General features: G+C 41.6%; 2 protein-coding genes across 3 annotated transcripts; one reads left to right on the forward strand and one right to left on the reverse strand.

The window, feature by feature from the left end:
- Nucleotides 1–11: 11 nt before the first annotated feature.
- LOC129816807 (asialoglycoprotein receptor 1-like) lies at nt 12–3,067 on the reverse strand. Of its 2 annotated transcripts, XM_055871719.1 has the most exons (7): nt 2,948–3,057; nt 2,683–2,802; nt 1,888–1,983; nt 1,161–1,256; nt 757–896; nt 434–543; nt 18–335 (listed from the first exon to the last, which is right to left on the reverse strand). In XM_055871719.1, exons 1-7 carry the CDS (start codon nt 2,982–2,984, stop codon nt 182–184), a joined length of 753 nt encoding a protein of 250 aa, XP_055727694.1. In that variant the 5' UTR covers nt 2,985–3,057; the 3' UTR covers nt 18–181. The 2 variants fall into 2 exon arrangements, with proteins under 2 accessions (XP_055727700.1, XP_055727694.1); XM_055871725.1 differs by lacking the exon at nt 1,161–1,256 and having other exon boundaries at nt 12–335; nt 2,948–3,067.
- Nucleotides 3,068–11,080: 8,013 nt separating this feature from the next.
- Nucleotides 11,081–13,714, forward strand: znhit1 (zinc finger, HIT-type containing 1). The gene is made up of 5 exons (XM_055871748.1): nt 11,081–11,141; nt 11,504–11,674; nt 11,780–11,859; nt 11,979–12,148; nt 12,290–13,714. The coding sequence occupies exons 1-5, from the start codon at nt 11,120–11,122 to the stop codon at nt 12,309–12,311; spliced, it is 465 nt and encodes a 154-aa protein (XP_055727723.1). The 5' UTR covers nt 11,081–11,119; the 3' UTR covers nt 12,312–13,714.
- Nucleotides 13,715–14,457: the final 743 nt, after the last annotated feature.

A 14,457-nucleotide genomic window follows, 5' to 3' on the forward strand; every position in this document is an offset into this window, starting at 1 on the left:
TTTTTTCAAAAAAAAAATATTTTTTTATATGGGTGTATTAGATCAGGAATACAGCAAACCACATATTTGGCATGCAAAAATACACAAACGTGACAATCAAATAGAAAACAGGATTTGCTTAATTCAAGCCAATCCTGTTAAGGTTATTTTGAATCATAAAGCCTAGAAATGTTTAGCTTTATTAGTTGGGTGCTGGTCTGGCTTTGCAGATGAATGTATAGGCAACGGTGCAGTGGTTGTCATTGAGTTTCCCAGATGTGGTGATATGGGCACAGTCCTCTGTGCCCCCTGTAGAATGCCCTGTCCAGTTATCAGGTTGGCCTGGCATCCATTTACTGCAAACACACAGTGAAGATACAGTAATTGTACTATTCAAGCACCCGACATACAATGAGAAGGGAAATTGTCCGACTCATGACTTGATTGTACTTGCCTCTGGTCCATGATGTAAGGACTCCTGTTGACCCACTCCCACTCTCCAGTCCTCTCATCTGACAGGCCAAGCCAAAAGGTGCGACCAACACTCATTCTGTTTACAAAGACCTGTTACAGCGGGAATGAGTGTGTCAGGACAGGGTCTTCTAAAGCAATGTCTAACTGCATTTGATGAGCAGCAGAGGGCAGTGTAAAGCCCTGAGACCCGAATTAAGCCAGTTCTGTATCTTCAGCGTCCATACTGAACCACTTTGGAAATGAACTAAATGCAACGAACAAAGAAGTTCTAAGAACGGATATAGGTGTGTAACTGTGACGCACCCACTCTTCTTCGTCAGTTAGGATGAGCAGTGTGGCATCCATAGACCTACAGGAGTCTCGGGCTGTGTACCATGAAGCCCGGTAAGCCGAGAAGAAGTAGCAGCTGGAGTTGTGAAGATTCCAGCCATCAGGACAGCCCACTTTAACAGGGAGGAGAGATACGGATGTATACACTAACATTATATACAGTTCATTTGAAGAGTGTGACACATGAAGTTGACTATTATATAATACTGAGATTGAATAGGACTAATCTAGGGACCGGGGTTAAGAGCGTGTCAGAGATCAAATCATAGTCATGATGACCATATTTTAATCTAAATGTATCCCAAGCACTGCAGCTGAAAAGTCTGATACACTAATGTCCATTATAACCATTAATAAGAAATTTAATATGGACCAACCTTTCTTCGGTAGTTTTGATGAGTGAAAGGACACACGTTCTGTCATATTTAATACTGATCTCTTCAAATCAGATAACTTCAACTCCAGACTACCAACTGCAGAAAATAGACGTGATGATAACACAAACATTGTCATATTCTGTCTAGCCGATTAAACTCAACTCCACCATTTATGATGTAGTGTTAGTTGTACGGCGACTAGTGTGGGCCGACTTGAGGTCCGACGTTAAATACATATACGTTTTTATAAAAACTACTGATTTCAACACCTAAAGAATAGCCCGCAATTACACATATCTATGTAATAGCGTGCCATTATTTGGGCCCTGTCGTCAATAGTTTCGGGTAAAAACGTAATTTTATGTGACGTCGCGCTCCAGTCTACCCACAATAGGTCCGCTCAATTCCATCATAAATCGTTGTGTTTTGTCGGCTACCTTCTGTCCTGAACCATTGGATCGTAGCCATGGACTTGAACTGTTGTGTTGTTTCATGTTATACATTTGTGTTATATATTTTTTCTTCTCATTTCACTCATTCTCCTGTAGCTATTGTTTTTAACTGCATAACAAGTTATGCTGTCGGATTCATAGTGATGATGTGTTCTATATCGTTTAATATAATCTATTCTGAATCCTAAACACTGTAACTGACAAGTAGGCTGAAAAAAAGATACAACAATGTCCAAGATAACCAATAATCAATAAGGATTTGAATATGGACCAACCTTTCTCATGTAGTTTTGATAAGTGAAGGGACACAGATTCAGTCAGATTTGACACGGATCTCTCCAAATCAGATAACTTTCTGTCCACACTGCCAACTAAAGAAAATTCCCATGGTGGTAAACAGGTTAATAAAACAGGAAATGCTGATATAGATAGACTATATATGGGTAATAAAAGGAAAATTTGTAAGAGCTCATATCCGGATTTGGGATATGCGCTGTTGGCTGGTCGTCATTGAACTTGCGTAGGCTTAAACACTGGTATACACTGATTTATAAGGCCATATTGGGTAAAATGCCATTTTATCTCTGTTCTTTTTTAGTCAGGTCAGTAGATAAATATAAATTACGGTCCCATTCTCATTTACTTCTAACAGTACCAAAAATGAGAACAAGTCATGGTAGAAATTGTTTTAGTTACTTAGCTCCGTAGTCCTGGAATTCTCTCCTGAACATTTTAAAATGTTATGATCTAGTTTCGTTGGTGGAGTTTAAACACTTGATCGATGTATATTTCATATAAGAGTGTAATTGTCTTTAGGACAGCTGTTTTTAGTCATGGCTTTCGTGTTTTTTTAACGTAAAATGTTTTTGTTGTACTGTATGTGTGTTTATAGTTTTGTTTAATGTTGTGTTAGTGTATGTAAGTTGTTTTGTCTAAAACGTTGTCCCCCCTGCTGCTATTGGACCAGGTCTCTCTTGGAAAAGAGATGTTATCTCAGTGAGAAAAACCGGTATAAATAAAGGTAAAATAATATATCCTTTATTTTTTGAGGAATCATGTACAGTACTCACACCGACTGGGCATCAGGATGAGCAGAGACAAGGAGAGAGTGAGGGTAACACACAGTGCTGCACACATGTACCACTGGGACCGGCTAGCAGACAGCAGATGAACGTACCCATGAGAGGATTCTGGAAACACATACGATACATGAACTTTCATTTTGCCCTGGCCCATACATGGTGATGTTGTTGTTATATCTCCTGTCCCCTTTCTTGGCAATCCTGGAGTCACAAGGTTCCTATTCAATACATAGTATACAGTAAATTTCCATACCTGGTCTCCACCATGCTTTATCTTCATTTTCATCCATAGCGAATAGCTCTTGGAGCAATTATTTTGTGTATGTCATTGATTGCTGCAACTGTTAGAGATTGGTTCAATGTTTGAGTAGTCCTTATGTATTCTGTGAACTGGGGGGGGGGGGGGGGGGGGGGGGGGGGGTTTCAATTCCCTTATCATATTTCCTACGAAAATAATCGCTGACACAGGTCACTTGCACAGTATGTTAGAGTCAGCAGGGGGACATTATAGTCCTGTCCCACTGGGCACAGACGTCAGTTCAACGTCTAGTTTTGATTTACATTTGGTTGAGTTGTCAACCAACGTGAAATCAACCAAATTATTACTAAAGTGAAAGTCAATCAGTAAAATACTATTTGAGTACAAGTCAAAAGTATTTGGTTTTAAATGTAAAAAAGTATATGTAAAAGTATTAATCATTTCAAATTACTTATATTAGAAAATCCAAACGGCACAATTTTCATGTTTTTAAATTTTTATTTACGGATAGTCAAGGGCACACTCCAACACTCAGACATAATTTACAAATGAAGCATTTGTGTTTAGTGAGTCCGTCATATCAGAGGCAGTGACCAGGGATGTTCTCTTGATACGTGTGAATTGGACCATTTCCCTGTCCCGTTAAGCATTCAAAAAGTAATTTTGTGTGTCAGGGAAAATGCATGGAGTAAAAAGTACATTTGTTTTTTTTTATTTTGGAATGTAGTGGAATACAAGTAAAAGTAGTCAAAAATATAAATACTAAGGTACAGATACCACAAAATACTACTTACTGTAAGTACACCACAGGTTAAAAGTTGGGTGGAAAAAAGACAATGCCCTTATGAGGACTTTTTGCAAATCCAATCAGTTTTTCCACGTTGATAGTTTTTCTGGGTTGAAATTATATGGAAACAAAATTGATTCAACCAGTTTTTGCAGAGTGGGGTGTTTCCTGCCTTAATTTCTGTTGAATTTAAAGCTATTAGTTTCAATTCTGTTTTCTTACGATTAGAGACTTGTTTGGCAATGTCTTACTGAAACATTGCTATGCATGACAAAACAATCATATTTTTAGGAAGCAACATATGTTGACACAGCTACACAGAGCTCTTGTATGCTGCATCATAATATATTGTAAGTCAGATGGAACTTGGATTAGAAGCACTCTTGGGGATTTTTGTTGTTGTAATTAACCGACATACAGTAGCATTGCTCGTGTTTCTTGGCCCAAGCAAGTCTTTTCTTATTATTGGTGACCTTTAGTAGTGGTTTCTTTGCGGCAATTCGACCATGAAGGCTTGATTCACGCATTCTCCTCTGAACAGTTGATGATGAGATGTGTCTGTTACTTGAACTCTGTGAAGCATTTATTTGGGCTGCAATCTCAGGTGCAGTTAACTCTAATGAACTTATCCTCTGCAGCAAAGGTAACTCTGGGTCTTCCTTTCCTGTGGCGGTCCTCCTGAGAGCCAGTTTCATCATAGCACTTGATGGTTTTTGCGACTAAACATTTCCTGGATTGACTGACCTTCATGTCTTAAAGTTATGATGGACTGTCCTTTCTCTTTGCTTATTTGTGCTTTTCTTGCCATAATATGGGCTTGGTCTTTTAACAAATAGGGCTATCTTCTGTATACCACCCCTACCTTGTCACAACACAACTGATTGACTCAAACCCATTAAGAAGGAAGGGAATTCCACAAATGAACTTTTAACAAGACACACCTGTTAATTGAAATGCATTCCAGGTGACTACCTCATTAAGCTGGTTGAGAGAATGCCAAGCATGTACAAAGCTGTTATCAAGGCAAAGGGTGGATACTTTGAAGCATCTCAAATATAACATATATTTTGATTTGTTTAACACTTTTTTGCTATCTACATAATTCCATACAGTCAGGTACATCAATATTTGGACATTGACCAAGTTATTATTACTTTAACTGTCTACCCCAACATATTGGAGTTGCTGTGAGCTGAATGTGCAGACTTACATTTACAGATTTACATCCAAATCAGGTGAAGGGTGTAGGAATTACAGCGCTTTTATACACTGCTCAAAAAATAAAGGGAACACTTAAACAACACAATGTAACTCCAAGTCAATCACACTTCTGTGAAATCAAACTGTCCACTTAGGAAGCAACACTGATTGACAATAAATTTCACATGCTGTTGTGCAAATGGAATAGACAAAAGGTGGAAATTATAGGCAATTAGTAAGACACCCCCAAAAAAGGAATGGTTCTGCAGGTGGTGACCACAGACCACTTCTCAGTTCCTATGCTTCCTGGCTGATGTTTTGGTCACTTTTGAATGCTGGCGGTGCTTTCACTCTAGTGGTAGCATGAGACGGAGTCTACAACCCACACATGTGGCTCAGGTAGTGCAGGTCATCCAGGATGGCACATCAATGCGAGCTGTGGCAAAAAGGTTTGCTGTGTCTGTCAGCGTAGTGTCCAGAGCATGGAGGCGCTACCAGGAGACAGGCCAGTACATCAGGAGACGTGGAGGAGGCCGTAGGAGGGCAACAACCCAGCAGCAGGACCGCTTCCTCCGCCTTTGATGAAGGAGGTGCACTGCCAGAGCCCTGCAAAATGACCTCCAGCAGGCCACAAATGTGCATGTGTCTGCTCAAACGGTCAGAAACAGACTCCATGAGGGTGGTATGAGGGCCCGACGTCCACAGGTGGGGGTTTTGCTTACAGCCCAACACCGTGCAGGACGTTTGGCATTTGCCAGAGAACACCAAGATTGGCAAATTCGCCACTGGCGCCCTGTGCTCTTCACAGATGAAAGCAGGTTCACACTGAGCACATGAGCACATGTGACAGACGTGACAGAGTCTGGAGACGCCGTGGAGAACGTTCTGCTGCCTGCAACATCCTCCAGCATGACCGGTTTGGCGGTGGGTCAGTCATGGTGTGGGGTGGCATTTCTTTGTGGGGCCGCACAGCCCTCCATGTGCTCGCCAGAGGTAGCCTGACTACCATTAGGTACCGAGATGAGATCCTCAGACCCCTTGTGAGACCATATGCTGACACATGCACATTTGTGGCCTGCTGGAGGTCATTTTGCAGGGCTCTGGCAGTGCACCTCCTTGCACAAAGGCGGAGGTAGCGGTCCCGCTGCTGGGTTGTTGCCCTCCTACGGCCTCCTCCACGTCTCCTGATGTACTGGACTGTCTCCTGGTAGCGCCTCCATGCTCTGGACACTACGCTGACAGACACAGCAAACCTTTTTGCCACAGCTCGCATTGATGTGCCATCCTGGATGAACTGCACTACCTGAGCCACTTGTGTGGGTTGTAGACTCCGTCTCATGCTACCACTAGAGGGAAAGCACCGCCAGCATTCAAAAGTGACCAAAACATCAGCCAGGAAGCATAGGAACTGAGAAGTGATCTGTGGTCACCACCTGCAGAACCATTCCTTTTTTGGGGGTGTCTTACTAATTGCCTATAATTTCCACCTTTTGTCTATTCCATTTGCACAACAGCATGTGACATTTATTGTCAATCAGTGTTGCTTCCTAAGTGGACAGTTTGATTTCGCAGAAGTGTGATTGACTTGGAGTTACATTGTGTTGTTTAAGTGTTCCCTTTATTTTTTTGAGCAGTGTATGTGCCTCCCACCCCCCCAAAAGTAATTGGACAATTGGCCGCTCAGCTTTTCCATGACCAGGTGTGTGTTATTCCCTCATTAGTTCATTTACAAGTGTCACATATCAGTTTGCAAACAATGTAAAAAAAGATATAAAATCATTGAGTTAATAAAGCCGCATACCAACATAATCTCTTTTTTGCTTTTGTGAGTAAGGCAGCTCCAAAATGCAGGTGTTTCAGTCTAGCTCAGTGCTTTCTGTGGGGGTGGGGCAGCCAGTGGAAATACGGAGCGTAAGGTTTGGTAATGATCTCTATTTGCGCTGTGATTGGTTCAGTGTTCTGTTACTCATGAGGACACTACGTCACCGCCATATCTAAGGGTAGAGGTCGAAAAATGCTAGTCCCTTGGGTGCTGCCATAGAGTTACATTAGAAGTGCCCTCCAAGAAGGCTCAAGGTTATTGGCCACAGATAAAATGACGTCAAATCTACGGTAGCTCTGATTGGACTGATCATGTTAACATCATACTTTCAAAATCTTAGCTAGCAGTCATCATCATGAATCAAGTCGCAAATCCTTTTTAATCCTTGTCATATGAAGATAAATAATTAAGATAAATTATAGATAAAACGTATCGGTGCTCATCGGCCATTGGAAATAAACATTACACAACAAGTTGGAAATTGCAAGCTCAACAATGAGTGGATTGGAAGGAATCATTGGCTAACTGTAAGCATTGCAAAGCAATCACTAGCCTGCTATTCAATGGAGTGAGTGTGTGGTCCCAAATCTTTGTTTAAGGGTCTGTTTTCCAAGCTTAAAAACATTCATCATTGGCCATGCTGTCAATCCAGCATGATTTCTGCCTCGCTCAAAAGAACGGTTAACTCCGAACTGGGAAATCTGACTTCAGTGAGTTCAAGACAACTGGGAACTCGGGGAAAAAATTAGCTCGACTGGGAAAATATGTTTTGAATGGTCATCCAACTCGGAATTGTAAGTCGGGAACTCAGGCCTCTTACTAGAGCTACGACCTGAAGATCACTGAGGTTATCATGATTCGACTTTGTTTTTTTCAGAGTTCCCAGTTGTCTTGAAAGCACCATAAATCCAGATAATGCCAGACTTTGATGACAAGGTTTGATGAAAAATTTGCCCACGAAAGATCGCCGCGCCACCTTCCTGTTCAAGTGAGCACAGCACAACAAGGTGAGTCCAAAAATGTATTGTATGCTGCTGCATAAATGATGTAATATGCCAGGGAGATATGTATACTGTAGCTAAGAAAGTAATACTGAGTGTGTGTTGTGTTCTAAGCTGTTAGTAGCCCATGTGTCTCAACCTAATAATTTGGTCTATTTTCCACTCTTAATTTTGCCCACTGTTCTGGCTTGTTGGTGCACATGTAGCCTATAACCTGTTTTAAAGAAATGTAATCATTGAATATTGTAAGAGCTTTCATTGTCTGCTTATATGCCCCCTTTATTTATCCTACAGTTCTGACTTGGTGTACAGGGAGAACACTGTAAGAACGGCCCATGTTCTGAATTATGTCGCTGTGCATTTCAAAGTGCTGAACAAATAGTGATATTGACTACGTACGTCCTAGCTCGGTCATTAATGTCTTAATCGAAATTACGGATTGCCTCTTTCGCTTTTCGTCCGCTTATGCCATAGTTGTGTACATCTCAATTTTCAGTAGAAACCACGTTTGTTTAAGCAAGTCAGCCATATCAGTTAAGTTTCCTTAAAATGCAGTAAATGAGGCTGAAGGAACTGTTTCGCTGCCAGACAAGGCTCCGCTGATAGCCAGGTGTAGCAGTGGTAAGGTGTTGGGACTGCTGTTGGGACAGCTTTATTTAGGCCCTAACAGCTTGTGGGCACCGTTTGTCACCGTTATAGTGCAATTAATGTATTGTTTAGTGTTGTGTTGTGTAGGGGCTTTGCTAGTGTAACGGATGTGAAATGGCTAGCTAGTTAGCGGGTACGCGCTACTAGCGTTTCAATCAGTTACGTCACTTGCTCTGAAACCTACAAGTAGTGTTGCCCCTTGCTCTGCAAGGGCCGCGGCTTTTGTGGAGCGATGGGTAACGACGCTTCGTGGGTGTCAGTTGTTGATGTGTGCAGAGGGTCCCTGGTTCGCGCCCGCATCGGGGCGAGGGGACGGTTTAATGTTATACTGTTACACTGGCATGCATCCCACATTATAATTTGTTTGCCCCACCAAGATTTACATGCTAAAATCACTACTGGTAGCCATACACACCAACAACCGTAGTTTTATATAATAACATAAGAATGATATCTACGATGTATACAAGTCTATACGAAATGAAGCCGTACATTAAAAAAATTGCCAAACAACCAGTTACATGAGGGAAAACCAATGAATAAATCATTCTGGCACGGCGGCCATGGCCATAAAAGTTGTAGCTTAGCATTTTGAAGAGTTGCAGCCTCCTCAATGCTGTGTTGAACCTCATGAGAAGTTTCGGAGTCCATTCTCCTTCCTGGTAAAATGTACTTGTCAGGTCCATCACAAATGCCAGCTGGATAAGATGGGCTTTTTGTTAATGTAACATGCTCTGTGTTCACTGAATACGTTCTTCAGGGTGGAGAACGAATTATCTCACATTGCTGTAGATGCCCCAAAAATGTTATTCATGTTTCAGTGCCAACAGCACAGTCGGCATTGCTGACAAAGGCCCTCCTTATCGTTGAAGAACACTGAGTGGGATCCATGTGTTGTTGCTGTCTGTGGTTGCGATTTCACTTTTCAAGAATGTGGTGAGCCACAATGAACTCTGCTTCCACTGGTTCAGTTTTGGTTAGATTCAACAGATCGTCAGGTGCTAGTGGCTAGGGTAATGGAGGTGCAGGTGCTTGTTGTGATGTTCCCCTCGTGCTGCTGGTGCTAGGCCCTGGCTCTTCTCAATATTGTTGGTCAGGAGGTGGTATGGCGGATGGGTGTTTATTAAATTTGCTGCTAGGCTCCTTACACACACACTTCTGCTTTTTGTTCGTTATTATTTAATCCCAATGATATGTACTCTCTTAGCACCCCTGGCGTGTGTGTGTGTATGTGTGCACACACATGGGTGCCACCTTACTCATCAATATATGTTAACAAATGCTGTATTTTTTTATTCTGTACAGACTAATTACCATATTAAGTATGTAGTTTGCATAAAATAGTATAACATGTTGTATTCTAATTTCATAAATTGTTACAAACTCTCAGTTTTGAGTAAAACATGAAGATTTGTTAATAGTATGACCACCCTACCTTCAATTACTGGTCTTAAATGACTGTAATTATGTATTCTGTCATTTGTATGCCTAATTTGCATTATATAGCATTTTAATTTAAAAAATGTTACTTTATTTGAATCATCATAACAATATGACCACCCTATCCTGAGATATTGGACAGAACATGTTGTAACGTCCTGACCAGAGTTATTATGTGTTTTGCTTGTTTAGTGTTGGTCAGGACGTGAGCTGGGTGGGAATTCTATGTTGTGTGTCTAGTTTGTCTGTTTCTGTGTCCAGCCTAATATGGTTCTCAATCAGAGGCAGCTGTCAATCGTTGTCCCTGATTGAGAATCATATATAGGAGGCTTGTTTTGTGTTGGGATTTTGTGGGTGATTGTTTCCTGTCTTCTGTCTTTGTGTTCTGCACCAGATAGGACTGTTGTCGGTTTTCACATTTATTGTTTTGTTGTTTGTAGTGTTCACATATTCTTTATTAAATTATGTTGAACACTAGCCGCGCTGCGTTTTGGTCCTCTCCTTCATCCCAGGAAGAAAACCGTGACACATGTTGAGTAAAAAAATCCAAACAGGTGATTTGGTGCTATTATTGACTAGTTTTTAAAAATGTATTTTATTTGAACTTTATTTAACTAGGCAAGTCAGTTTAAGAACAAATTCTTATTTACAATGACGGCCTACCCCGGCCAAACCCTTAACCCGGACGACACTGGGCCAATTGGTGCCACCATATGGGACTCCCAAACACAGCCAGTTGTGATACAGCCTGAAATCGAACCAGGGTCTGTTGTGACGCCTCTAACACTGAGATGCAGTGCCTTAGACTGCTGTGCCACTCGGGAGCCGACTCGTGATTAACACTGACCTCTCCACAACCTTTTCCATTCATTTAAAAATAAGTTATCTCAGCAATGGTAACTCCAATCCTCATGAAATAGTGTTTTGTGTTACTGCAAAGCTTCCTTATAACTTGTAATATAAAGTATAACACCAGAACCAAAGTCTAATTTTGTTCCCTAACACCCTACCACATGCAGTAGGCTATGTAATGTAGGCCAATTTAGACTAGGCTAAATATTGAGTATTTATAATATTTAGACGACAGTAGATAGCTGTTAGGAAAATAGATAATGTTTACATAGAGATATCAGTAATTTTATATAAATAATATGCTTACTACAGTTGTTTTCAGTAATATGAGGTTTTATTACAATCGAAAACGCGTTATTATGGTCCAATAACAATAAAATGTCCCTCACGCCCACCGGTGAAATTATTATGCAGCGATGGTGGAGAAGAAAATAGCAGGTAATGTTTGGTGGTGTTTGTATTCTTAAACTGATTGATCTACTCTGCTGTTGGTGATCAATTAAAATGAAAAAATTACTCGCAGCATGTCAGTACGCTACACTAGTGAGATCCCATTAGCACACTCTCCAACTAGATATCACAATGAAAATAAACGGCATGTTGCTCATCCTCCTTGCGCATCTCAAGATCAGTAACGTTAGTAACGGTCCGGGGCAAATTCAAAAGCCACCATTGTAATTTACAATACTTTATATAGTTATTGTACAGTGTCCTCTTGATTGATTACAACAATTCATACTAAATACGTTATTTTTGTAAATTCATATTTTGTTTCCTATCACATCCTTTCTTTTTTACAGTGCGATCCCAGGACCCAGGCCAGCGGCGCGTTTTGGACTGCGCTACGCGCCAGCGACGCTTAACCAGACAGTTAGAGGCACTTGAAAAGGACAATTTCCAGGATGATCCTCATGCCAGCCTACCCCAGCTGGCCAAGAGGCTCCCTCAGTTTGATGACAGCAATGAGTCTGGTAAAGCAAACATAATCAGATCAGAGATATAATATTACTAATATTCCAAGACGTCTTGCAATGACTGCTCTGTCAATTCATGACTTACTCCACTCATATCTTCAGGCAAGAAGAGGAAGAAGACAAGAGGAGATCATTTCAAATTGAGATTTCGGAAGAACTTCCAGGCTGTACTGGAGGAAGAGGTGAGGTCCATAAGTCAGCCCCCTCTGCAGCTATGCTTTCCTCCCCTCACTTCAATCATCTGCTCCTTCTCTTTACAATCCTTCTCAGTTTCATTCCCTCTCCCACCTGCTCCCTGTAGGAACTAAGTGGGAATGAGGGACCTAACTACCTGACTGCTTGTGCCGAGCCCTCCAAACTGCCGCAGCGCCACTTCTGTGCCGTGTGTGGCTTCCCGTCTCCCTACACCTGCATTTCCTGTGGGGCACGCTACTGCTGTGTCCGCTGCCTGGGCACACATCATGAAACCAGGTAAAACCACTGGCACTGCAGAGGGCTCTTCTCTTTTGGTTTAGTGTTGTTAGTGCTATGATGGGTAGAACTTGTGAGAGTTTTTCCACTCTTAATTTAGCACCATTTTCCATGACTACTCTCTCCCTCCTTCTCTCACAGGTGTCTGAAGTGGACTGTGTGATGCTCTCAGCTGGTACGTGTGAATGGCTGCCTCATTTTATTGCTTGATCATCAACGGAAGGACAGGTTTCTTTTTTGTGCAGCATCAGAGTATCTGAATGAGCTGTATGACTCCCGTCCAGTGAGTCTGAATGAGTTGTTTGACTCCCAGTCAGTCTGAATGAGCAATATGACTCCCGCCCAGTCAGTCTGAATGAGCTATATGACTCCCGTCCGTCTGAAAGAGCTATATCACTCTCGTCCAGTCAGTCTGAATGAGCCATATGACACCCATCCAGTCAGTCTGAATGAGCTGTATGACTCCCTTCCGTAGGCTGAATTGGGACTGTGCTGTTGCTATCGCAACAGGCATGTGGTGATCTGATGGGAGCCCCTGCATGAGACAGCGATAACTCAGAAAGTGAATGGTGTTCGCTCCATAGTGTGCGTCTGCGCTTCAGCCTAGGCCTGAATTTGACAATCATATACTGAACAAAAATCAAAACGCAACATGCAATAATTTCAACCATTTTACTGAGTTAAAGTTCATAAAAGGAAATCAGTCAATTGAAATCAAGTAATTAGGCCCTAATCTATGGATTTTACATAACTGTGCAGGGCACAGCCATGGGTGGGCCTGGGAGGACGTAGGCCCATCGACTTGGGAGCCAGGCCCTGCCAATCAGAATGAGTTTTTCCTCACAAAAGGGCATTATTACAGACAGAAATACTCCTCAGTTTCATCAGCTGTCCGGGTGGCTGGTCTCAGATGATCCTGCAGTTGAAGAAGCCGGATGTGGAGGTCCTGGACTGGCGTGGTTACACGCGGTCTGCGGTTTTGAGGCCGGTTGGACATACTGCCAAATTCTCTAAAATTACATTGGAGGCGGCTTATAGTAGTGAAACTAACATTCCGTTCTCTGGCAACAGCTCTGGTGGACATTCCTGCAGTCAGCATGCCAATTGCATGCTCCCTCAAAACGTGTGGCATTGTGTTGTGTTTTATAGAGTGGCCTTTTATTGTCCCCAGCAAAAAGTGCACCTGTGTAGTGATCATGCTGTTTAATCAGCTTCTTGATATGCCACACCTGTCAGGTGGGTGGATTATCTTGGCAAAGGAGAAATGCTCACTAACAGGGATGTAAACAAATTTGTGCACAAAATTAGAGCAAAATATTATTCATGTGCGTATGGCAAGTTTCGGGGATATTTTATTTCAGCTCATGAAACATCAGACCAACACTCTACATGTTGCATTTATATTTTTGTTCAGTATAGATTCAAATCTGGATTTTATTAACAGGGCACCTTTGACGCCTCAGTGCGATTTTTGGATTTATCAACAACAACAAAAAATACCTTGTATGAGTGATATTTGTCCAAAAGCAAAAAAAGGACACTAATTATTAAAACCTTAAACCAGCACTTGGGCCATGAATATATTTTTTAATAGAAATACGATATATTTACAAACACTTTAGACGGGCTACTTGAGCAGTAGCCAAAAAAACAATTTCTGAACTTGTGGCTAAATCCTGTGGTCCACAAACCATATTTATTGAAATGGATATCAGCAGTAAGTCATACTTTCAATATATAAGTCATACTTTCAATATATTACTCTATTACAGATAGTCAGTACTCAGCAGCTCTACTGCGGAAGTTATTAAAAGAGTTATTATAAGTGAAAGTATGTTATGATCACAGATAACTGCTCAGATGCTGCAGGTGGCTACTAAGTCTGATGGATTGTACTCAACATGTAGGCACAATGTTTTCTTTTTACAAATCCTTAGTCACACAATCAATCTCTGTTTGTTAGGTAATGGAGAGTGCATCTTAAGAGTTATTCAGATTCATGGTTAAGTTATTGCTACATATAAAGCACATGCACTGTTCCCTTATAGTCATTCTTACAGTAAATACAGTCAAAAATGAATAGCCTAGCAGCTCAGATCCTGAGTTGGAATGCGTTCCTTTCATTCAAGTAGTCTCACTGTGGAGATTGGTAGGCTACAGTATCTGACGGATAGGGACAGAAAGGCATCATGACAAGGTACGTAATTCACATAGTCCTTGTGGGAGCAGTCTTAATGATTGGCCTATATGATCTGCAGCTCGTGGCTGTCTGAGAGTCCACACCTGGCCTTGTGTCCATCCAAGAGCTT

The sequence above is a fragment of the Salvelinus fontinalis genome, chromosome 2 (genome assembly GCF_029448725.1).
Source record: "Salvelinus fontinalis isolate EN_2023a chromosome 2, ASM2944872v1, whole genome shotgun sequence".
In the NCBI taxonomy this organism is placed as follows: Eukaryota; Metazoa; Chordata; class Actinopteri; order Salmoniformes; family Salmonidae; genus Salvelinus; species Salvelinus fontinalis.